The sequence below is a fragment of the Oryzias melastigma genome, linkage group LG16 (genome assembly GCF_002922805.2).
Source record: "Oryzias melastigma strain HK-1 linkage group LG16, ASM292280v2, whole genome shotgun sequence".
Taxonomy (NCBI): Eukaryota; Metazoa; Chordata; class Actinopteri; order Beloniformes; family Adrianichthyidae; genus Oryzias; species Oryzias melastigma.
The window spans coordinates 10,253,389-10,278,047 of NC_050527.1; the positions used below are offsets into that span (position 1 = coordinate 10,253,389).

Here is a 24,659-nt window from a genome sequence, read left to right on the forward strand (position 1 = left end):
AGGAAATTTTATCTGAATGAGTCTGATCGGGGCAGAGTATTCCGAATGGCGTGTTTACATGAAGCATTTTTAGTCTGATCAGGCTTTTATTCCATTTACTTGTGTCCATGGAAACGCGGCTAGTGAGTCTGTTGATGCTTTCGTAAAGAGCCACTCTGAAAATGGGGTTTTATGGTGTGTTTATCATGTTCATGTGGCATTTTTATGATAATGGAGAGCATGTAAAATGAAAATGAAAACTAAGATTAAATTGCATTTCTGAGTGTTTTTTTTTCTCAAGTTGTTGTGAACCAGCAGCAGATGAAAGTGGTTGAACTCCAACGCATCCACTTGTAGGCAACTAGATTAATTTTCCTTGACTGAGCATGCATCTGGCTGTACAGCTCCAATATTTCTCACCATTTTTGTTGCACCCCTAATGTCAGGTTAGTGGTGTGAGAAGCTATGTCCTAGAAAACAACACTTTTTTTTTTATTTTGTCAAAAAACAGCATAATCATAATTAAAAGGACATAAGAAGCAATTTTTAAATAGATCATAAAAAGATTGGAGTTTGGCTTTAAAGATTTTTTGCTGCTCCAACAGGAGAATGACTTAAAGAAGACCGTGGATGAAAGCGCCAGGATCCGCCGTGGGTACAGCCACTACTTTGACCTGACCATCGTCAATGACAATCTGGACCGGGCCTTCGAGCAGCTGCTGGATGCTGCCGAGCGACTGTTCGTCGAGCCTCAGTGGGTTCCAGTCAGCTGGGTTTATTGATGCTCTGACCCCGCCCCCCCGCCGGGACAGAAGTCACGGTTTGAGCTGTCACAAACATTTGCATCAGTCACCTTAATCTAAATTGCCAGATGTATCTCTAGCACACTATGCAACTTTGGACACACATGAAGTGTACTTATTTATTGGCTGTTGTTATTTTTTTAATATTTTCTTTCCAAAGGGATTGAAGAGACACTGACCTGTGTGTCAAGTTGTTTTAATACAAACAAAAAAAGGGGTTTTGCCAATTAACTCTTTTTACATCTGTATGTGAGAAATGTATTTATTCTGTAAAGTGAGGGCTTGCTTTCTAAAATGAATAATACCTCAGTGTTAACAGTTTACAGTGCTTCATCTCGTCGTGTCATTACAAAACAGACACAAGTGTCAAACTCTGGACCTTTTTTATTCCTGCTCTTCCATTCAGTCTCAGTGAATAAAACACTTGGCCTGTCACTGTATAATGTTGCACTTGGAAGAAGAAAAGCAATATTGTAATGTTTACCCAGTTTCTCTTTTACTCGAACCTTTTAACAATGCTGGTGTTGTCAGACATTTGAGGTGTGGAAGCGCCGGACTGTTGGATCGGCAACATCTGGTGTTTTTGTGCAAACAGGATTCTTGAACAGGGTACTGCATCTCTGTGAGCCATCCCTTTTGATGTGACATTACTAAAACCCAACCATTTGAATTAAAAATCCACGTTTATTTTACAAGGTTTCACATAGGAAGTATTTTCAAATGTCAAATTAAAAAAGTGTGTTTTCTAAAGATTTTTGCTTGTGTTTTTTTTTCTCAATAAGTTTCAAAGCTGAATTAATAATAAAAGTTTTGGTTAACAAAATACTTTTTAATATCACTGAAATGAAGAAAGCAAGTCAGTAACAAGACAGTCAATGGAGTCAGAGTGAGATATTAAAGTGTTATACAGTATTAAAAGAAACAAACATTTTTGGCACAAAATTCCATAAAATATTTTTTTAACATAAGGCTGAAAGGAAAATGTACAGTAAAATTAATTTAGTGCAACTCAATTTTTTATAAAAACCTAAAATTCTAAAAACATTCGTACAATTATTTAAGTTTTCATTGATTTTCTAAAAATTTGTATGAAATATTCGAATATTTTTACATTAACATCACAAAATGTCATAAATTGTACCACAGAATATAATGTCAGTAAGTAATAAGCACCAGTCATTGGTATAAAATATACATTGATGCTCAGTTTGACTTTGCATCACTGGCCAATGAGGCTAGACCTCGGATGCTGATGCACAGGATCAGGGGGAGGTGTCCCGCCTGAGGCTTCACTTTAGCGAACAGCCCATCCTCATTATTCAGGGACACGTTCATGGACTCAAACAGATGTTTGGTCTCTTTATAGATGTCTGCCTCCAGCTCCAGACTGCTCAAAGGCGTCTTCCTGCTTCCAGACACACACTGCACCTGCAGCACATGCATTAAGGTGTAATGAGATTATTAAAGAATCATTGTGTAGTATTGATTTTAGGATGAATAGTCTTCACTGACCAGTAGTTCCAGGGTTTGCAGCACTTTGAGGTCGATTGACGTTCTTAAAATAGCGAGACAATCGCAGGGCATCTCTGAGAGGCAGATAGGGATTAAAGATTTTCATATTTCCTCTCCAGACCTCAAAAACAGCAGCTGCAGATCATTTCTCACCCTCCAAAGCGCTGGTGATGAGATGGAAGGCAGAGAGGACAGAGGCTGCTTCATCACATTTCCCCAGCAGGTCGAGGACCGCTTCGATGGCGTTTCGTTGAGACTCCTCCAGACCGGATTCACTCAAGTCAGGCTTCTGATCCCCATGCACCTGATCCAGCTTAAACATGTAGCATGCACGTTTAAAAGCTAACATCGCTCTTCAACAGTTAAAAATGTCTGACCTCCCCTCTTACTGCATTCTGGAGAGCTCCGACGGCTAGCGGGGTCTGCATGAGTTCGGAGATTTTTTGGAGAAGAGATGACCTCTTGGGTGCAGGGAGAGCTGACAGCGTGTGGAAATGATTCTCCAGAGACTCCAGCTCTGGAGTTTAACAGACACAACATGCACTTTGAGTGTAAGTTCACAGGGATGAATCTCCAAACTGATGCATGACTTGGATGTCTTTATAAAATCAAAACTCTTTTTTGTTAATTAAAAAAAAGCTGTTTCCTGAGAATAAAGTGTTAGCTATGTGTGTCTTAATCAAGTTAAATCAAACAAATCCTCACAGATAAAAAGCCAAAAAGAACAGGAAGTGGTTGTGTGGGTTTTATGGTTTCAACCTTTCAATGCACCACAAGTCAAGTTCACGTTAGAGATAAAATAGCAAAAATCCCTCTTCTAGCTGCCCTTTATGAATTTATATAAATAAAAAAGGATTTTTTTCTGTCACATTTTTCTCCAAGAAGACTAATGGAGTCTGAGAACACAGTTTCTCACCTTTCTGGAGGTCTCTTTCAGATGATTCTGAGCCAGCTACAGAGTCAATTTCAAATCCTCCATCTGTGTCACTCGTTACACACAGAACTGCCAGAAGCACATTTTCATTTGGGTTAGAAAAAATCTTAATAATACACAACAAACCAATATACACTCTTTGTGTCATTTTTTTTCTTTCCAATAAGTAAAAATAAAAAAATGTAGATGAGTACTCACCGAACTGCCCACCCTGGTGGACCACCAGCTCTGACACACTATAAGCTAATGTGGTAGCGATGGGAATTTCAATGGTGACATTACTGTCTTTGGTCAAGCTTGCATTGTCCTTTAGTGAAACCTGCCATCATGAAAAATAAATAATACAATTAGAAACATTTAAAGAGCCAAGTCTTTAGATTTTATTGTATTTTTCAACAAAAAAAGTATTTAAATAAACATAAATACATGTTTGTGATGTGAGCGATTTGTGGATGTAAAGCAGAGGTCACTAAAGGTCACAAACCTTCTTGCTCAGGGAGCCAAATAAGCTCAGGCTCCCCCCACACTGTCCACTCCGCTCCTCTTCTTCAACCACTGAGCTCAACATCGTGGTTAGAATGCGCTCCTTCACAATCCCCAGAACAGTTTTGTGCTTCTTCATGGTCTGGCGGATCAGAACATGGGACATATCCAGAACCCTATGACAGAGAAAACCAGCTAATAACTAGGGAATTGTTTTCTAGTGCTTCTATAAGCATTGTAATGTTTTTTTCTTCTGCAAAAGTTTGAGAATTTTGAGTCCAGTGACTCTAAGTTCAGGTTCGAACTCTAAATTTGTTGAACCTGCTTCTTGAAACGGGCCCCAGATCTGCTGTTTGGAGATCTTCACTGTGTTTGAATCTGTAGTGGGAATATGAGGTTAAAACTAACCTGTCCTTTAAGTCGTTTAGCAGTTTCTGTAACTCCACCTCCTCTTTCTTCAACTTCCCAAAGCTGGACTTCAGTGTGGAGCATTCTGTTCCTCCGATGCTGCGGGTTCCGGCACTGGTCAATTGAGCATCGACGGCTGCTTTTTTTGAGTCAGAAATTGTTCCGCTGTAATTGAGGAAGTCTGTCTCCGTCACATCTGCAAATCAGGAAACATTTTTATTTTATTTTTTTAATGATCAAAAATAATACAGAAAGTTCAGCGGTTTGCTGCACACCTGGTTTTATCGGGTTGTCTCCTGCCAGCACATCATTGAGTCCAAAATCAGTTGGAATGTACTTGGGCTTCTGCCAGAACCAGTGTCGGTTGTGCTTCACCACCACGGTCAGGAGGTGAATGTCATGATTCCGACTGGAAACTGGGATTAACTCACCCTTTTTATCCACTTCATCCACAAAGTTTTTAGTCGCTAGGGCAAACATTTTCTGAGAGGGAGGAGCCAGAAAATTCAGGTAAAAAAAAATGTATTGTGTAAAACAAGCTGAATTCTGTTTAGTCTAAACAGGCTGGCTGGTCAAGCTCTGAAAGAACACCCAGCAAATTTGTAGGTTAAATAATATCAAAAACCATCTTCAAAAACAGCTGCTCTCCAGGTTTGTGAAGATTCTCAACATGTTATCTCTGTTCTTCAGGAAAGTTGGACTTTAAACGGCTGTTTGGAAGATGTTCTGTTGTTCATAAGACGAAAAAACTACTTAGATGAGCAGAAAAATGACCTCTAAGTCTAGTTTTGAAGAAAAACTGAACCCGATCACAGTTGATCTGTTGTGAGGGGAGCAAATTGACTCTAAATTGACCAATCTTACTATATTTTTCACCAAACAACATGACTTGACATTTTTCCATGATTGATCACAATGATACTTTCTATGTATAGCATTGAGCCAAGCAAATTTTAATGTAAATAATTGGAGTAATTCAAAGTGAGCTTTTCAGCTTTTGATGTTAAAAGAGCAAAGTGACAAAGTTACCAGTTTTAATTATGAATTTCTCATATAACCTCAAATTTTTTTAATTGCAACAATTTTGCCTCCAACTTCATCGTGCAAGTTTGACTTTTTAAAACATTTTTTGAATGTGGTTCAGTCCCAAGTAACACTAATGTAGCAGTCAACTAGCTAACACTGAACTTCGGCTACTTCCGCTAATTTAACAAAAAAAATGTCTCACTTGACTGAACAATGAAGTTAAACAGTTTCAAACAAAAATTATAATATAACGTAACAATGAAGAAGGAGGTCACCGAATGACAAAATATAAATGGGTGGTACAGCATAATTTTGTTTTCGGTTTACCTCAAACGGATGTTCCTTGCGGACAAAGCGCTGTCGGGCGGTGTTTTGATTTTGGAGTAGCGACACTTCCGCCTTGCGTGTTTTGCACACAGGGGGCGGAGTCACAGACGCCCCGCCCTTCACAGGCAGAAGTTGATCTAGTCATAAATACGAACTCACAAAATTGTCGTTTATTTATATTTTTTATGAAATTTTATTTTTTATATTTAGTTATGGTATTCAAATGCATTGTTTGCGAAAATCAGTAATATTTTTTTCATTTAAAAATCCCTTTCAAAAGGCTTTTTTTTCTTTTAATAATAAATTAAATGTAATAACAATTTAGTAATAAAATTACATTTATTAACTTTTATGCATACTTTGTTTTATTCAATGTTTACCTGTTAGCCCCCCCCCCTTTTTTTTAAAACAACTTGGTTTAAAAAAAAGCCAAAAAAAGTTGAAGTTTTAAACAAGCTCATGAGCCAATTATTTGTCTCTTGAAGTAATAAAATGGTAAACAATTATTATTTTAATTGATGAATGATGAATAATGCACAAGTTTAAAGTAAAACAAGAATCAAAAATAAATAAAAAAATTCTGAAAGCAAATAGTATTTTATTGCATATTTAGGATTGTTTTGACAAATTGAATATTTACTTTTTTTGAGTTAATTGAATTTGTACAGAATCAAGTTTCCTTGGACCTTAAAGAAGCATAATCAATAACATTAATGGGTTGTTTTTGTACCATTTGACTGTAAAACTGAAACACCTCAGAAATTGTAAAAAAAGAAAAAAATTAAACACCTCCCCTTTCATGTAGTTCATCGGAATTGCTAGTTAATGTGGGCTCAAAGACTGTTTTGGGGTCTTAAAGTAGCATATAAAACATGGTTTTTAATGCACCAAGTGTCTTTATTCTAACAGACCAATACAGACTTTAGATTCTTGGTAAGTCTTGTGCTATCCTCGGCATGTTTACATTAAAAGTTGGGTCATCTGGACCCCATAAGAAAGCATGGGGGTATAAATATTAAGTCTATGTCTAGAACAGATACAATGTGATGGTGATCTTAGTTTTGATCTTCTCTTTTGGTGATCTGATTTTTTCTATAAAATATTGCCACCAAGTGGAACAAAATGGGAACAGAATTTTTTTTTTAACTTTTGAGCTGTTTTTTGACAATGCTCGAATCTCAAAAAAAGTTTTCAGTCTGAAGCATTGATGATTAAAAAAAATATTATGAATCAAAAAGCACTAATTAAAATTTTCAATGCACATTGTAGACTCTTCACTCAAATATGTTTAACTAAACTTGATTAACACTCTCCAGTCATAAAATAGGCATCTAAAGACAAATAAGTAAAAAGAGGATTTAAATATCATCTGTGATATGTTTTGACTTTTTGTACGTCAGACACTTCCTGAAGACACAAATGTCTTCATTAATGGTGCACACAGATTTTGTTTTAACCTAAAAAAATAATAATAACAAGTTAGTGAAAAAAATATGACAATTATAAAACAAACTTTGACTCTTTCCTTGGCTTCAATCCTGCGGTACACCATATAATCATATTTGTTTTTGTAGACACGTGTAGATTTAAAAACAGAAAAAAAGTGTAACATGATCATATCATATTTTTGTTTTTTTAAACAAAGATTGCTTTTTTTCAAGCAATCTACAAACCCATTCAGTGCTATGTCTAGCCAATTTGTAAAAAGTGTTCGATGTCTCAAATGTGAAATATATTACACACAATAAGTCAACAAGACATAGCACATTTAACAGAGTTCCTGTAAATAACTGTACAAAATAAGTTATAAAATATGGGATATATTGTATTTAAAGAAAACTTTTAAATTCCTCTGAGCATGATAGTAAAAAGAGATCTTGTAAAAATGCTTGCTTGCAATTCAGTATTTTACTAAATAAAAAAATATTTATGCTGCCCATCTACAGAGGCAGAGCTGACTTCTCTTACCGTCACTAGATATTACAGTGAAGCAAACATAACTTTAGACAACTTAAAATGAACAAAAAAGATTACTTTTGCTGAGAGTTGCATTTAAAAAATAAAATAAAGAATATTACAGAATTAGTCCTTAAAGATTATCAGTTAGAAGAAATGAAATTCCCAAATAAGTATGACAAACAACCAAAAAAGTGAAACAAGGGAACGTTTTATTTGTTCTCTTGGAGCATGTTTTTTGACAGTTGCTATTGTACCCATGGTGCCACAAACAAAGGGTTGCTTGTTTCTCTATATTTAGTATTTGCTACTTCTGCTTATATATTTGTACCACCATTCACCCAGTCCAGACAAAATAGCAGAAATTTGACTGCAAAAAAAAAAAAAAGAATAAGATCGGCACAATGAGAGTACAGAGTTTTTAAACCATTTCTGCCCTTCCTCACAAAACAGACTTTAATGCAGTGCAACAAAATAAATAAAATGATGTCTGTAAAAGTAGTAAGGCATCAGGCGACGCGGAATAAATATTGTATGATTACACTCATTAAGTGACATAACAAGGCCGATTTGTCTCCGAGGTAGAAAATGTTCAAGAACAGACAACAGCTTAAGTAAAGAGTCGTTCGGTACATTTCAGACTAGTGTAGATTAACTATGAAATTGGTTTGTCATTCAAGCAGTCCTCAAAACAGCGTAAATGTGGAAGAAAGGGCAAATATTTCTAAAACTGAGGCGGATCAGAACAAATGCACTTGAATAGATGTGTACTCGGCACAGAACATCTGTTAAGGCAATTGTTTTGATGGAGCGTAATGCAGAAGCTGAGTGCTGAGTGCTGCTGACAGGGTTATAGACATCATCAAAATCAGCCTGGATCACAGGCGGTTGTGTTTGCTGCAGCTCAGGCCGTCACCACAGTGCAGGAAAGTCTATGTGGGCAAAGCCGGGGTCCTTTCTCAGCTCCCAGTACGTGTCGTTGCTCACCCATGTGTCATCCTTTGACTTACTGTAATGCAAAAAAAAGAGTAAATCCTTGTATTTTTCTTGATAATGTATTATACTTAAAGGTAGTTTTGAAAGGGGTGAAATTAAAAAGGAATTGTAAAATATCTTAAGATAAAGCTGTAGCTTTAATGGGAGTGGATCTTAGTTTTTAATATAAAATATTATTTTAGAAACAATTCCTTCTGCTTAATAGCTTAATTTTTGCACATCCTGATGCTTTCTTTTACTAACAAACCCAACATGTAAAGTCAGGTATAAAAAGTCTCCATACATTACAGGGTTTAGTGTATTAATAAACAGAGATTACTTTTAAATTGAAACTTCGCAGTTTAGATTAGAGAATTTTCTTGAGTTTTCTTTCTTTTTATGGAGATTGAACATAATTTATATAACTTCTTATGTCAAATTGTCATGAAATTGTTTGATTTTTGAACCATAAACATGAATTTGGAAGACTCCCCGTAACTTCCCACGTTCCTTTTATTATCAAAGAGAACTGTCTTATCGTAAACTCTATCACATGTTGTGTCGTGCTAAAGCAAATGACTGAAAATGTTCCATAAAAAACTAATAAAGCATGTTTTTCATTTATGAGCCTATTTTTTAGCTGTTTTGCTTGGTGGAACAAATAATCTGTTATGTCTACAGATGGTAACAGTATTTGTTCATTTGAACTTCCTAAATTGCTCCAATAATAAACTTGACACAGATAAATTCTTCTCTAGAGCACTATCGCAGGGTGATTTTCACCCAAGCAAAAGTATTTGCATGATTTTCAATGTTTTGCATTTTTCTGAGTGTAATGGATCCCTGGATAAAGTATCAAATGTCCCAGGAACAGGTGGACTAAAGGCTAAGTCTTCAGTATATTTATTTATTTTTTTTAGGATTTTTTTCTTTTCAAATTACTAATTTTTTAGTAATTTTCCATCATGTTTTTAGGATCTTCCTATGTTTTTATTTTCCATTTTGTTACATGAACCACAATAGAAAATAAAATACAACTACTGGTACTGTTGTCATATTTGGATATATTTTTTATGACAAATACTATTTATTTGGTATATTACATAGGGTAAAAATTACCCAGTAAAAGTGATGGTGCAAGTTTTTATAGCCAAAGTGTTTTTGGGTTTATTGATTTAAATCTGCTTCATAAAAACTGATACTAAAAAAAAAGGTTTAATGAAAAAAATCTTCATGTATTATTAGCTATTAAGAATAAACCAGTAATTCTCTCTGCACTTTGAGTCAGAGTTTGTAAGCTACCTGAAGAATTTGGGCTGGTGTGATAGCTTGTTCTCCTCCAGGACTTTCCGTCTGTCTCTCTGCAGCTGTTCAATCCTCTGCTTCTGCTCCTCTGCAGCCTCCAAATTCCCCTCCTCAAGCAATCTGCCAACAAGACATTTTCATCATTAATTTATGTTCAGGATTCAGGTTCACTTATTGTGCACTCCAAAAACAGACCCTAGAAATAAGCAAAACAATCTTAAATTGTGCTCTTTAAATAAGCAAAAACTATTCTTACCAACAATTATTATTTTAGGAAATACACTCTATCACTAAAACATATTTTCTTAAACTAAGATCATTTTGCTATTAAAAATCCTTCTTAATAGGATTATTTTCTTGCAAGACCAAAAACAAGACAATGTTTCTTGAAAGAAGGCTCTTTTTATTTTTTAAGAATCGTTTTTTGCAGTGTGTAACTCGTTATTGTCAAAACCAGCAGACTGTGGTTGAAAAGATGCAGCAGAAAAACTTTTTTATCTTGATGGAAAAAGTCCTACTTTTCTCTCTGTTCTGCCTCAGGGTAGAAATGCTAACTTTGAAGACGTGTAAACCTTTCAAAGGTGAGCTAAGAATAGCCTTGTGAATTGGAAAGTGTCTAAACCTTTTTCTTTTTTTTAAGAGACCTATTTCTGTTTTACTTTAAAGAGACCAGTTTTCTTTATTGTCAAGACCACGATTGAGACTTTAAATGGATGTTTTTCTGCTTAATCCAACATTTTTTTGGTCATACACATTGCAAATCTTTTTTTTCACCAGAAAAACTTACAATATATGTAAAAACACTCAAAGTGTACAAACAAACAGAGAGGATTTTATTTGACTTCCTACCTTTGGTCCACTCGCAGTCGGGTGTCTGTCGGTGGTAGCAGCAGTTTCAGGGACGAGTCCAACTCATTCAGCTCAATAGCAAACTTTGTGAAGCCGTAGTATTGTTCATGGTTGACCGGCATTGTGTCTGTAGGAGAAAAAACACCAAGTGCATCAGACCCAACTAATTTATCACGCATGGCAGAAGAAATAAAGGTTAAGTACTTGCTCTCCAGATGCATTTAGCAGATGGCGGGTCTCCACAGAAGACCGCTTCGTGCCACTTTCCAAAGATTCGATGGACGACCTTTCCTTTGTTATCTGTGATAGCCCCCTCCACTTCATTCACACTTGAACTCCAATACCCCGTCTGTTAATAAAAAAATCAAGATGAGTAGGAATGACGACAATAGCCTCTTCCCGTCAGCAGATGTTGCTGTTGCATAAACAGCTTCTGCTCTGGAGTGTGCGCTGAGGTGCCCACGAGCCATGAGAGATGATGGTGCATAATGAGGCCTGGCGTGTCTTGACTTGCTAACCAGCAAAAGCTTTGGGAGATACATTTTAACAGGTACTCTCTAAAGCAATTAACCCCTTTCCTCTCAGCAGTTTCCATACATCAAAATGAAAAACACGCTGAGGCACTTGCAAGTATGAAGGTGAAGAGCTTCATCGGCGTTGCTGCTTTGCAGGATAATGAAGGGAAAACAGATTTATCATGATAAATATTTATTTCCCTCTGGGCTTTACATAACAGAAACTGAGAAAAAAATGCTTATGAAGTACCAAGAAACTATTCTAATAGCTGATAAAAAGGGTTAAACAGAAAATGTGGTAAATTGTGCATTTAGTGAGGTGTGAGAAGTGGCCTCACCTTGATAAAAGTGATTTTGCACTGGCAAATGTCACTGTTGGAGTTCTTGATGGATATTTCTCCGTAGTGCTCTATGCGGCGCTGCCCGCTCAGGATGTTGTGGATGCAGGAGGTCACCTTGTTCCACTCATAATGGTCCCCAAATCTGTCAGAAACAGAATCAAACTCATCAGTTCTTGGATGCTGCAGTTAACTAGCTAAACATGTGTGAATATTAGAGATCAAAGTTTTTATTAACCGATTGTGTTGAGATTATGCATCAAAACAATAGTCTCAAATTTAAAATTCAGCATTTTTTTTTTTTAGATGCAAACAAGACAGAATGTAACATAAAACATATGATCCAAATAAAAGCTCTGCAGCTGTTCCTGCAGGTGGAAATGGGACAGCTGGCTGTTGGGAAAGTTCTGGGTCAGACATGCTGCACAGTCTGCACAAGGAAGACAAACTGAGCTGAACGTACGCACCCCGGCAGAGTTAGATGAGTGGTGCCCACAGGAACAATCTCCAGTGACTTTCCCCAGAATTTGTTCTTACATCTCACATCTACAAATGTAAAAGTACAAGTTAAAGCAACAGCAACAATATCTCACAGACAAATGTGTCAACATTCAAGTACCTTGCCAGAAAGCAAAGTTTTTGGACTCAGCGTGGCAAGCTGAGATGGGAGGATGATGGCTGACCTGCAAATAGAAAAAAATGACTTCTAGATCTATAAATATTCTGGTATCAATTCTACAAAATGTAAAAAGTGTGTGTACCTGCTCTGCAACAAAGCGAAAGCCTTTATCAGGCCGGTTACATTCAAACGTCTCTCCTAGAACAGGATTGAAAGGTTTCCCTCCAGTTCTGTGGTAGCTGGAAGCGTAGCCCGACACGACAAACGTGGCGACATACATCTACAGAAAGAGAAGAGTTTTTTTTTATTTGTCTTAACAACTATTTCTTCCAGAGAGAATGCTTCTCGTCACAAATGCATCAGAAGGTCACCTATTTTTGCTCCAACTTTGAATTGAAGGTCACGAACAGATTCAAGGGATCATTTGTGAATATTGTTGCCCCTGATCTTTTTTTATTGCTTTTCATAGAATGTCTTCGTAGACGTAGAATGTCTTTGAGGTCATTTCTCCTCCCACACACAACCTTTTGTTTTACACACAGGACGCATGCATCAATTATCTTTTCCTTTGCAGTAGGATGTGACACAAGTTTCTCCTCGGAGAACCAGGAGACGTTTTCTAATCATACACCACTCAGTAACGTTTGTCAGCGTAACATTAACATCAAAGGGGTTACGGGTGATGTCTCATCAAAGAGAACAAATTTAGTGTTAAAACTAGTTATTAAAAAAATAGACTTGGAAATTGGCGGAAAGCAGCATAAGAAGGTTGTGTTGCACAAACTGTAGCTGGGAAAACTCTAACTGTGAATTTAAGCATTTTCAACACATTACTATTGTCTCTGCAGTCCATAAAGTATCTTTAAATGGTTACTATAAAAAATAATTGACTAAATACAATTTAGTAAATACTTCAGGGGACTTGTACACCAGTTTTGAAAGAATAATTCAAAAACTAGATGTGCTTTTGGCCTTTTTGCACCGATAAAACCTATTGTCCTTCTTGTTTTTTATGTTCAGATAAACTGTCATTGATCTGTTCAAGCTGTAAACACAAGTTGTAACCTTTGACAGATAAAAATTAAAAACAAGAAAAAAAAACTTTCGTAATGCATTCTATACATCAGAGAAATATGAATTACATAATTGACCACATAGAAAAGGAAGTTTGTGTTTGCCTTAAAAATAATGATGTTTGTTATTAGATTTCTGTGCTTTGTGGTTTTAAAAACCTCTTAATACATTTTAGTGTGTGTTTTTAAATTGGATAATTTCTTTCAAAAGTCCCTTTGGTTCTTTTAAAACTAAGTTCTGGAAGTTGTACTTGTATGAGACAAGAAACTGTTGTGTCAGCCATTTTTAACTGTTGGGAAGCTGTAATAGAACAGAATAGATCTTTATCTTCATCTAACAACACATCCCGCTGCAACAGTATATCAAAGCTGAAAGGGTGATTTAGTGCGACATCTCAGAGATATTTCAAACAAAGAATGACACGTCTAACGAGATTTAGTCTCTCACCATGCGTTCATAGGGGTCGTGTGTGTTGGCAGCCCTGTCTAAAAGCTCGCTGTACTCCAGCTCCTCACAGAGTCTCTGCAGCATGTTCAGCGGCTCGTTCAGAGACACCGGCATGGCCACCTTGGACAGATCTTTGCCTATGTTGTTCCTCAGGATGCTCCACACGCTGATGGAGCTGCCGTTTGGAGTGAACGCTGGCAGGCAGGATCTGCGCTGACAAAGGACCGTCCCGTCCCCTGGACCTGGTAAGAGACAAATATGGCTTAAAATCAACTTTAAAAGAAACAGAAATATCATTTTTTACTTATGAAAAGTGTTTACCTGAGCTTGATCTATCAGTTTCCAAATCATTGCTGAAATTATCCACGGAAATGGTGTCGCTAATATCACTAATGTATGAGTCATCCTCTGATATCTGAAAGAAAAAAATATTTAAATAGTCAGGAGTGGGTTTATTTTTATTCCCTTTGAATGAGCTGTTCTTTCAACTTTCTGCCACAAAAGAAAAACCTGTAATAAACCGAACAAGTTAAATCTGAAAGCTTTCTGTATTTTTAGATCAAAGCAATTCATTCTGAGCTGCTCTTTGTTTTCACTCAGCTTGGTGTGACATGCAGGACGAACAAAAAGACTGTATGACATCAGCATGATGGGAAATATAGTGTGGGATTCATTTGTGAATGAAAAAAAACTTTAACATGACATCACCTGATGAAACCTTTGGTAAAGATAAGTAATGAACACATTATGCCTGAGATTAATTCATGTTCTCCATTTGTTGGAGTGATTTTACTCAGAAATTTTCTGTTGTAAACAATAAAATAACCAAAAGTCCACCAGTAGGAATATTTTGACTGATAATTGAGGATTCCTACCTCATTTTCAGAGGAACTGGCAGATAGCAGGACCTCCTGCGCGTCAAAGAATTCTGATATCGACTCTGCAACTGAGGCTCTGCTTTCGTTGGATGCTTGATGGACAAGAGTGTGGGAGTTAACCATGCAGTCCTGTGTGTGACAGAAAACACAAAGTTCAGTGAGAAGACGCAAAGGGCAACACCTCAGCTCAAGGATTGACAGCTTCTTCCTCTTTTCTCTAACCATTACACTCCTGCCATCCAAAACAAAGATACTCATTTCTTTTGGTAAACATTATTTGTAAAATATTTGCCAATGTTATTCTCCATTTTCTAATACAGTAGATACAAGGTATTATATTAGCCAGGGGCAGAGCTTCAGGGTGGCAGCTGAGCCCCCAGCAAAAAGCTTTGCCCCACCCCTTCAATTTTTGAGTCAAAATTAGTATCATTACTGGCAACGATTTAAAAAAATCATTAAAACAATTTTATTTATGCAAAAATAACAAAAACGACATTTTAAAATGATATAAAAACACCAATAATAATGAAATATTTTGATCCTTTCATTCATCATGGCTATTCACTCTGCTTTCAAAGTCTTCTGCATCCCATGTGAGATATTATAGCTCCACCCCAATATCAGAATTTAATAATTTACTATATAAGTGTCTAATAATCATTTTGAATGGAGAAAGCATCATGATTTATAAAGTTAGTTGTTCACCTCTGTCAGTTTTCAAATATTTTATCATTTTCTTATAGCATTTTCTCCCCTCTTGTTTAAACTTAAACTTAAAATAGTTCATTTTTGAAAGTCACTCTGCAGACGTCTTCTCCTATATACTGAATGGTTAGTTTGCTCTATATATGATGACAAATGCATGTACTGCAGAAATTTGTGCTGCTGCTGCTGCGGTGCATCAAACAAAATAAAAGCTTGTCATATTCCAATAGCGTGAAATACGTTTTTCAGTTTCTACCTAACTGCAGATTTTCTTATAATCCACAATAGCTCAGCTTTATTTTAAAAACGTGCTCCTTTTTTTAATTTACCATAAGCAGTCCTAAGCTGGGCCATTGCATCGCACACAAAATATAATTGAAGTCCTTTTTTTCATTCTGCCAGTTTAAGAGTGATATTTGCATGTTATGATATTAGTAAAAACTACACATTTTTTGGATTGTCTTCATGGTGAGTATTCCTTTGTATTCTTGGTGAATTTGGAGCCAAAAGTAACTCCCCAGCTGTGTCTAATGAGTGAGTTCACAGGAAGAGAACTCATTTTAGCAATGTTTAACAAACCTTCTAACGATTGAATCGTTTTACAGAGCTATGACAGCAAATCTGATCTAAAAATCAGGAAAAATTATTTAGAAAAAAAAAGGATGATGTGGCGCATTCTTAAATGTGGAGTATGGGGGCAATAATCATCGGCTCATTCATTCCGTGGTGAGTTCTGATGGTGTGGAAAGAAAATGATGACAGATAGTAAGCATCATCTCGACTTCCTGCACCCACCTGCACAGGGGCAGACAGATTTATTTGTGTGGGCTCTGCGACGTGGGACTCGGAGTGAATCTTGCTCAGTCGATCTCTCAGCTCTGAGTTCTGGGCTAAAGCCTGGAAAAAAAAATAACCAAAGTGGACATTGCTTATAGTACAAACCCAACTAAAAAGAGCTGTAATAGTGTAAAAACATCTTCATTCCTGCAACTATTACTTAAAGCAGCTGTGAGAAAAAGCCAAAAAGGAAAGAGAAAGACGTGTTTCAGCAACTTCCTAACTTCCTTATGCAGGAAAATGTACTTTTATGTCAAGAAGAAGTTTTGCTTTCAACGCCAACACATTTCCAAGCTGACGTGACAATGAACGTGTGTTAGCAGAGACGGAAAACAGAAAAAGCCTCTCTGTAGGAGGATGCAACCACCGGACACACGGCTACTGATTCAGGTAGGCAGTCATCAATGGAGCGTGTGATCCTTCTAAATGTCTCATCAGTGGGTTACGCCTGACGAGAGCTGTGGGAGGACATGGCATCTGAGAGGATGGCTGAAGAGAAGGTGGAGTACCTAACCTGCTCCTGCTGACTGAAAGCTTTGCCCTTTCCGTGTTGCTTCACATACCGCAGCGAGGGTGTTCTTCAAATTGACAACTTGAGGCGAGGTGGGAAGAAAGGTTTCATGATCCAGACATTGTCTTAATCTCTCCCTTTCAGATGTTAGCGAACTCATTATGGACTTCATGGAGGCGTGGACTGAAGCGACAAAAGAACAAGAGAAAAACAATGTTTGCAAACCAGTTTGATTTCATTTTAGAGCAATGAATCACTGTGTCAGATTGCACTTTATGTACTTTTGGTAAGATTACTTTCCCAGCATGCTCTTCATCATAACTGCCCAAGTGACAAAACAAATGACAGTCAAGTAAAACATAAAATTTACGGACACAATTTAATTAAAAAATTGCTTTTTTAAGTTTTTATGGTAGATGAGGACCTGCAAAACACTAAATATATTGTTAACAAAGATAATAGTTAGTACATTTGTTTAGCTTGTAAGCAGTGTATTAATTTGGTCTTTGTAGACAATGGTCTCCCTGTAGATATTAAAGAATCTTACTAAGAATCAACCTTATTTGGCTTATTGTGCTGATAAATGTCCTACTAAAACCCTATAAACACATTAATAATGTTTGTTAATGTGTTAATAAAGCTTGTTAAGGAATCTTATTATGAAGTTTCATCATTTTTTATTTATTTATTAACACGTATACACAAAAATACATTTATTTTTATTTTTTTTCTACAACTTGAACTCTCCATTTATCAATCTGCTTTTCCTTTTTTGGAGTCAGGTCACAGGGGCATCCTTTTAGCTGGGGGGAACCCCTAAGGCGCCCCCAGGCCAGCTGAGCAACTCAAATTAGACTTTTACTTCAACTTCTATGTCAAAAATTCATCCAAACTCTCCCTAAAAAAGTCTATCATCTTCCTATCTGGCTTTTCCATGTCTCTACTGACAGACGTCATTATGTCAAAGAAGAGGGAACAAGAGCTTTCAAAGGGAACACCTTTACAAGAACTACATGAATGACTCAACAGTAGGTAGACAACTAAAGGTACAAATGTCCCAAGATGGACCCTGAAAATTGCACTTATAGCTGCATCATGCAAGCATAGAAACATATAATCCAGGGCTAAAAATGGGTCAAAAATAACAAAATCTGAATTCTTAAGTCAAATTAGTTCATTGTAACAATTAAAATATAAAAGCAGACAAATGTGTCGATAGAGAACTAGGGGTTATAAAACAACCATAAATGTATAGCATGAAGGCAATCTAGAAGATGGTTACAGTAAACCACCAATCGATCATCTTTATGCTTTTAGCGTTTTGACCGCAACGAATTGTGGTAATTGATTATCATATCTATTTTCAGAAAGGATGGTTGGGTACTTTATTCTGTGAATTCAAAGGAGACATTCACTTATTTCCAGTACTTATTTTAGTGAGGATGCTTCCTTTTTTTTACCAAAGCAACCAGACAGACTCACTATTTTCAAAGGTGCTAACTGGATCTTTGGTCGTCCACTCTTCTGCTATGTCTCTAATGAACTGAACAATTCAAGAGACACTTTAGCAGAGGCTAAATCCTAATGATCCGTGCTGCACAAAAAGCCTTTTTGAAAAAGGAAGAAAAAAAGCCATCTTTGTTGAGATAAGCTAAAAATAAAGTTGATCAAACACAAGAAACTGTGCAGCTTTCACAAAGTAAAAGAAGGGAATAGTTCTAAAGAGGATTTTGACACAGTAGTTTCAGCTGCAGCACCTTTGATAGCAGAAAGTCAAATACTGCATTAATCTAAAGTCTTGGACAACCCTTTTAGAACCGTTACATAAAGTGGGAATAATTTCACTCACAGTTGGCAGCGACACTATAAAAGTCTTCCTGCAGCTTTGCAACATCAAAAGGAGAATCAAGGGGTTCTGGGTCGGCTTTCCCATTGAGGAGTGCAGCTGTGGACAGGTTGGGGTTGGAGGCGTGGAGGCGGGTGGAGCTAGAAGAGATGTTCCCGGGTACCTGCGATGAGATCCGAAGAAATAGAAGTGTGAATCCAAGGCGATAAGGAATGAGTGGGATCATGTTGCACTGTCACGTTGTCCACCTGCAGAGTTGTTTTGACATCTTTATTGTAGGTCTTAGTGCGCCATTTTCTCTGAAGCCTCTTTTCTTTCTTGGGGCTGTCAAATGTGGAGTTCTTTAAACAAAAAGAAAGATATAGATGGTCACAAGGGAGAGGTAACTGCTGCACACTGCAGAGGGTTTGATTTCACATGGTGGATAAAGGAATAAATCTTTCTGGACACAATTCTGAGAAATCCCACTTCTGGGAGCGGTATTATAATTAAAACAGAAATTCACTTTAGGCAAAGGTCAAATGAAACTCTGCTGACCTGTAGTGCCTGAATGGATGGAGCAGAGTATGTGCGGTGAAGGACCTCCATGCTCTTCAGCATGTGGTTCAGCTCCAGCAGGTAAGACTCACACACAGACAGGTCTGTAGAGCAGAGGATAATAATGTCAGCCCCCCCAAAAAATCATCAGAATTTTGGTTTTAGTTTTACTATTATAGACAGACTGAACAAGACTCTTGTGCACACTGGAGACGTCAGTAGTTCTACTGTCCCAGAGTGAACCAGACACCAAGGCTTCAAGAGATGCAGACGTTCAGCTCAAATTACTTCTGCTAAACGTTTTGAGGTAATGGACTACTCTCTCATTGCTTTTCTACGGCAACATTGGAGGCAGAAAAACAGAATAGTTTTTATAGCACTTGGCAATTGCATGTAATCAATAAAGTCCGTTCCCCCAAACGTGAACACACCCCCACCCCTTTCACACCTCCCACCCCTTTACTGATGGAGATAGACAGCAGGGAAGAGGCTGAGCACGTAAATTGGTTGTTGGATCCGCTAATAGTTGGGACCTCCCTCTGTGAATAGCAGCATAGACAACCAGTTGCGGCATCAGAGGCGGGGGCCCGCCTCACCGCAGCTGGGCGGCGATGCAGACCCCCATCCAGAGCTGCAGCAGCTGAACAGCAGCCGACCCAGAGGGGGAGGACCCCAATGAGGAAGAAATAAAAATAAAATAAAATAAAATAAGAATGGGAATAAAAAGTAAACATATTAACAAAAGCAATCAATAATATATTTATTCATTTCTAAAGCACCAACGAGGCCCAAAGTGGTGTACACAGGATCAAACCAATACATATTAACATGATAATACATAAAAAAGATTTAAAAATTAAAAACATAATAAACGGTCAGTTAGACAGAATCTAAGGCATAGTAGTGGAGGAACAGCTTGGCTAAAGAGGACAGCCTCTCCAATCGCCAGCACAGCAAATCCGTGGTCCCCCTGAACGTAGAATTCAACATGAAGATCTGTTCGGTTTATAAAAAAAAATGAACTATTTTGCAGTATTTTAACTTATACATGTTTTTTTTTAACTTTGAAATGGCTTATTTTACTCAGAAGCTAAAGGAAACAGAAAAAGCTTGTTCATGAAATGTTATTATTGTTTAGATTAACTGTCATCATCCTTTCTAACTCACATAATGTGGCATATATATTTTTTTATTTTTACTTATTGCATATATTCAGACAAAATGGGTTAATTTGGATTTCCAGGTGAGCAGAGCATTTTTACCTGCCTTTTCATCCTGCATTCCAGGATGGAAAACCACCATCAAACGCCTGACAAAGACACTTTCAGCTATCAATACTCTTCTATATTTTATGATTATTGATTTTGAGGTTACAGCATCAATGAGAGCCTACCTTTTTATTACTTTAAATTCAAATATATGCTTTATATTTATGTTTTTCCATGTGTGTTTGTGCAAAATAAGTTTGGTTATTTAGCTGATAATAAACTAAAGTTAGACATTTTTAGTTTTAAACTTGGGAATAATCTGACTCTAATACTCATCTTGTGTCTAATGCAGCAATTCATGCCATTTTTAACACAGCAAATATTAAAAATATAATTTTTTTGTTTAAGGCGGGGTGGCTTTGATAAATGAAAAGCTTTACATTTTTTAGCTTGTTTGTTAAAAGCTTCACGAGAAATGCAGCCACATTCTTTATAAGTATGGTTTACTACACGACATATCGTTTTCCTTTTATGCAATAAAGATTGGATTATATATCATTCCCAAATTTGCTGATAAAAACGTGAAAATTAAACAGTTTTTCCATAACTGTCTGCTTTTCATCAAGTTGTTTAAGAATGGCCGACCATCTGTTTTCTGAAGATATGCTTTATAGGAGCAGACTTCCAGCTGTCTCACCTTTGGAACACTTGTCCATTTCATCGGAGGACTGGAGCCAGGCGACGACTTTGGCCTGGCTGTTGGGCCCCAAAGGGAAGGCTCCTGCAGGATGCACCGTGGACGGCCTTCGTACAGACATGCGCTGCAGAAGCAAACGGTCTCAAAGGTAAATCCCACAACAATTTGCCTTCTTTGCAAACATTCCCATCACGGGAGTTCAGTTTTTAATACAACGTAGCAGAATGCGGAGGTGATTTCTTTTATTTTCCATTGCTGTGTGTGATTGGGGTTGAGCGTACCCTTCTGATTAAAGCGGCATCCACCACGCTGGGGGAGTTAGGGGAGGGGTAGTGCGGGAAGCAGAAGGACTTCTCGGTAGGATTGGTGGAAATGTTTTGCCGATACAGGCGATGGTGACGCAGCTTGGAGACCCACTCATCAAACAGCTCCTCTGATTTAACCTGTAGAGAAGATCCCACAACCAGAAATCAAGGACGTGTTAGAGGGAGGACGTCACACGCAGCATAACAATGTCTTTCAGTCAGGTAAAGAAAAAGATCAGTCTTTTTAATTTTTCACATCCTCTGTGCTTGTGGGAATGCCGTTGATTGGTTAGCCGTGCGGTTTACCTTTAGATGATAGATGTTTTCCTCGGCGTCCAGATCAATACACTTGGCTTTCTTCTTGATGGCCATAACAGAGAAACCGACGTCGATACAACCGTGCAGCTTTCCTTTCTCGATCTGCAACACAATGTTGCAAAGGTAAATAAACAAATCAAATTTAAACATGAGAGAATAATCCTGTTAACAGGTCGTGTTGACCAGGGCAAAGTGACTTTCTGCACGTCTGAAGCAAAGCGCTTTTCAATAATACATGGAAATGAGGACTTACAGAAAAACACACTTTCATTAGTTTTTGGAAGATGATTATAAAAGCTTTGGTGTTTTCGTACTCACATCAGATCTGCATTTGCCATACTTGAGGGTACCCTTGTCAAGGAAGAAGTATCTCTGTGAAGAGCGAGTTAATGAGATGCAACGAGAAAAACGTGCCGTAATCCTGACAGCCAGCCTGAAGTATGTTGAGCCTGAGATCCTGACGGAGGCAGCCTCTTGATAGTGAATGTAATCAATGTTCAGGTCAAGAGACGTTTGTCATCCCAGACTCATCTTCCCTGCATTTATTAGTTTTACTTTTACTCTGATGCAACGCTCCATTTCTAAATGTAATTCTTGAGGCTCTTAGTGTACATGCAGAGAATCAGGCCGTTGAAAGCAGACACCTCTGACTGGAAGTCGATACTAAATGCGTACAGCTCCAGTAACAAAGACGCCATCAGCTAATGCATCTGAGTGGAACACCTAGAAGTCTCAGCATTATCATGGCGGGAAAGCTTTCAGAGCATCTGGAAGCAGGCATTGACACAGGGTCATGTGTGACTCCTGCAGCTGAAATCACCCGCTCACTCGGCTTATTCAATTACCCAAACGCTTCATGTCAGCAGGTCTATAAACAGAACCTGAAAAGTGTCGAGGTGAATTGAGGCTGTCACAGGTTAATAAAGAAATGCTATGACGCCTAAAGGAAGCGATTTATTATACCTTGCGCCAGCCTTTCATGGGCCACTTCCTCTTTTTCAGCATGTAGCCCTCCTGTTTCTGGGGCTCCAGGGTGTTGCTGAAGCCTCCACACAGGCCCTCCACCATTTCCCAGCTGTCCTGCAGATGCACAAGATTTATGAGACTTCAGCAAACACTTAACTTCTCTGAAACCTTTGACAGCAGAGTGAAAACAATCCTGTGAATGGATCAAAACACTGCAAAAACACTAAATCTCACTAAGTAGTTTTTAGTTTCTATTTTAAAAATCCTACTTGATTTAAGATAAAACTTATTTAGAAGTAACTTTTCAGGGAGTCATTTGATCTTAAAAAAATATATTTTCAACCATCATCTGTAATGAAACTGTTTTTTTCACCTTTTATAAATGTAAAATTTGTGAACAGTGAGGGGTCTTATTACAACAATAGACGTGCTAGAATTAAGGAAACTGGATAGTACAGTACAAATGCATTAACAACAGCAGGGCATATTTTTAAAAGTAATCACAGGCTTACATATTAATTTAAAGAGAAATTTATTTTAAAATGTGTAACTAAATTTTTTAAGATTATGGTCTAGAAAAAATGTAGATTATTGTAGCTCTTAAAAAAGACCCAGTCCAATGAAAATTGTTTTTGGTGTTTTCTTGTAGCATTTCTCTAATAATGGAAGTCATACAGAATTTAAGTTTAAAACTGTGTTTCAGCTTATTTTTTTTTCATTCATATTGTGATGAATCAAGAGCAGATGGAAAAAATGCCATTTGAAAAAGCTCTTAGTTGTAACGTAGAAATTAAAATGGGTGGGACAAACTCTCCCTGCTCTGCTCCATTCCGATGTGTCCACTTGCAGACAAATTGATCCATTAACGTCTTCGTTTTCCTCCTCCGAGCTGGAACCTGACTCAAAGCTGTAAAGCTGGATAGCTCCAATATTGCTCTCCTTTTTTGATCATTGTCGATAATGTTAGGTTACTTCAGCACCAACAATTCCACCCGCAAATCACTGGCAAATTTCTGATTAGCTCTGCAGAAACTTTATCGTCTTTATTGGTTGTTTTGTTTTGTCTAAAAACGTCAAATTAAAATTCATTAAAAGAGCACTGGGAATGTTTAATAATAGATCAAAATATGACCGGAGTGGGCCCTGCGACAGACTGGCGACCTGTCCAGGGTGTACCCCGCCTTCGCCCTTCAGTAGCCGGGTTAGGCTCCGGCACCCCCGTGACCCCGAATGGGAAGAAGCGGTCTGGAAGATGAATGAATGAATGACCGGAGTGGAACTTGAACCCTAAAGAACCCAAGAAACTATTTACTTCAGAGCTTTCAAAATAAATTTGACAATTTGTTTGTTCATTTTGGATAGCACCAGTTACAGCAGGCAAAAAATATTATGAAAAAACTAAAACAATAGTTAAAAAGAAGGGATATATATATATATAGACTTAATAGTTTCTCCAGGGTTAAAGACCTGTTTGAGAAATAGACACTTATTTTTTTTAATTTCTTTAGCAATATACTTAAATATGAATGTTTACTGCCAATTTTAATGCTTATTTTGACTTAAAACGGTAGGATATCACAATTAATTTAAAGAAATCTCACTAAGATTAATTATACTAGTTCCATTGGCAATTTTTTTCACTTATAACGAGAAAAGCAATTATATTTGATATGTTTTATCTTGTTCTGAGAAGGACATTTTTCAAGTGTGCACTTTATCTGACACATAAGAGGCATTTTACTAGAGCAAATAGTAAAGGTGCAAAACATACCTGAAACACTCATGCAGTAAACATACATAATACATACAGTACTATTGACTAAAGTGCAGAATACACCAAGTTCCCAGTAAATACTGTTTTTGACATGAAGGAATAAATAATTTAAAGTTTGAGTAAACAAGTTCATCTCTGCTAACAGTTTCAGTCCCAGGACTGCAGCTCAAAGTAGACGTCTAGTTCAAGGGTTTACACCTCATAGTCTGCTTTACAGAGTCACCCTCTAATCTGAATCATAATTGTTATTTTCTAACTGGGATTAGAAATATCTGGTGCAAATCTTTCAGAAGATTTATAAGGATTATGAGTTTTCATCAGGAGCTGATCCAAGCAGGTGCTTGTTCTTTACTAGTGAGATTTCCAGGAAAGCTCTGCAAACACCTGACGTGAACACATCCATTTCCCACTTAAGCTCCATAAATCAGTTCAGTGCTAAAGAAGCTAATCTCTATTTTACATTGCAATAATCTCTTGATTCTTTGTAACCAATCTGTCAAATTTAATCCGGATCTTGTTTATGTAAA

The 24,659-nt window shown here is 37.2% G+C and overlaps 3 protein-coding genes across 3 annotated transcripts in view; 1 reads left to right on the plus strand and 2 right to left on the minus strand.

Moving 5' to 3' along the window:
- Positions 1 to 1,474, plus strand: part of mpp6a (membrane protein, palmitoylated 6a (MAGUK p55 subfamily member 6)) — a 10,715-nt gene extending 9,241 nt beyond the window's left edge. Inside the window, exon 13 of the mRNA XM_024267555.2 lies at positions 585 to 1,474. Within this exon, the coding sequence (XP_024123323.1) occupies positions 585 to 761 (177 nt within the window). The 3' untranslated portion in view covers positions 762 to 1,474. The remainder of the gene's footprint in view (positions 1 to 584) is intronic.
- A 388-nt stretch (positions 1,475 to 1,862) lies between these two features.
- gsdmeb (gasdermin Eb) lies at positions 1,863 to 5,845 on the minus strand. Its single transcript, XM_024267556.2, has 10 exons — positions 5,473 to 5,845; positions 4,395 to 4,602; positions 4,120 to 4,315; positions 3,713 to 3,887; positions 3,427 to 3,547; positions 3,211 to 3,297; positions 2,684 to 2,811; positions 2,448 to 2,607; positions 2,295 to 2,368; positions 1,863 to 2,210 (listed from the first exon to the last, which is right to left on the minus strand). The coding sequence occupies exons 2-10, from the start codon at positions 4,597 to 4,599 to the stop codon at positions 1,986 to 1,988; spliced, it is 1,371 nt and encodes a 456-aa protein (XP_024123324.1). The 5' UTR covers positions 4,600 to 4,602; positions 5,473 to 5,845; the 3' UTR covers positions 1,863 to 1,985.
- A 1,774-nt stretch (positions 5,846 to 7,619) lies between these two features.
- The window catches only part of osbpl3b (oxysterol binding protein-like 3b), a 34,823-nt gene continuing 17,783 nt past the window's right edge, over positions 7,620 to 24,659 (minus strand). The window contains exons 3-23 of the mRNA XM_024268304.1: positions 22,356 to 22,472; positions 21,711 to 21,764; positions 21,381 to 21,494; positions 21,051 to 21,212; positions 20,770 to 20,893; positions 18,865 to 18,968; positions 18,576 to 18,668; positions 18,331 to 18,490; positions 16,534 to 16,664; positions 15,929 to 16,030; positions 14,426 to 14,557; positions 13,872 to 13,965; positions 13,551 to 13,792; positions 12,172 to 12,309; positions 12,030 to 12,093; positions 11,878 to 11,956; positions 11,411 to 11,555; positions 10,762 to 10,906; positions 10,558 to 10,684; positions 9,706 to 9,828; positions 7,620 to 8,437 (exon numbers count right to left, since the gene is read on the minus strand). Of these exons, the coding sequence (XP_024124072.1) occupies positions 8,341 to 8,437; positions 9,706 to 9,828; positions 10,558 to 10,684; positions 10,762 to 10,906; positions 11,411 to 11,555; positions 11,878 to 11,956; positions 12,030 to 12,093; positions 12,172 to 12,309; positions 13,551 to 13,792; positions 13,872 to 13,965; positions 14,426 to 14,557; positions 15,929 to 16,030; positions 16,534 to 16,664; positions 18,331 to 18,490; positions 18,576 to 18,668; positions 18,865 to 18,968; positions 20,770 to 20,893; positions 21,051 to 21,212; positions 21,381 to 21,494; positions 21,711 to 21,764; positions 22,356 to 22,472 (2,547 nt within the window). The 3' untranslated portion in view covers positions 7,620 to 8,340. The remainder of the gene's footprint in view (positions 8,438 to 9,705; positions 9,829 to 10,557; positions 10,685 to 10,761; positions 10,907 to 11,410; positions 11,556 to 11,877; positions 11,957 to 12,029; positions 12,094 to 12,171; positions 12,310 to 13,550; positions 13,793 to 13,871; positions 13,966 to 14,425; positions 14,558 to 15,928; positions 16,031 to 16,533; positions 16,665 to 18,330; positions 18,491 to 18,575; positions 18,669 to 18,864; positions 18,969 to 20,769; positions 20,894 to 21,050; positions 21,213 to 21,380; positions 21,495 to 21,710; positions 21,765 to 22,355; positions 22,473 to 24,659) is intronic.

Excerpts from the sequence above, each read along its gene's own strand:
- gsdmeb (XM_024267556.2), bottom strand. The coding sequence starts at position 4,599 with ATGTTTGCCCTAGCGACTAAAAACTTTGTGGATGAAGTGGATAAAAAG. Across the intron at positions 4,316-4,394 it reads AGACAACCCGATAAAACCAG|ATGTGACGGAGACAGACTTC; the intron begins GTGTGCAGCAAA and ends CCTGATTTGCAG. Across the intron at positions 2,608-2,683 it reads TCGGAGCTCTCCAGAATGCA|CTGGATCAGGTGCATGGGGA; the intron begins GTAAGAGGGGAG and ends TACATGTTTAAG.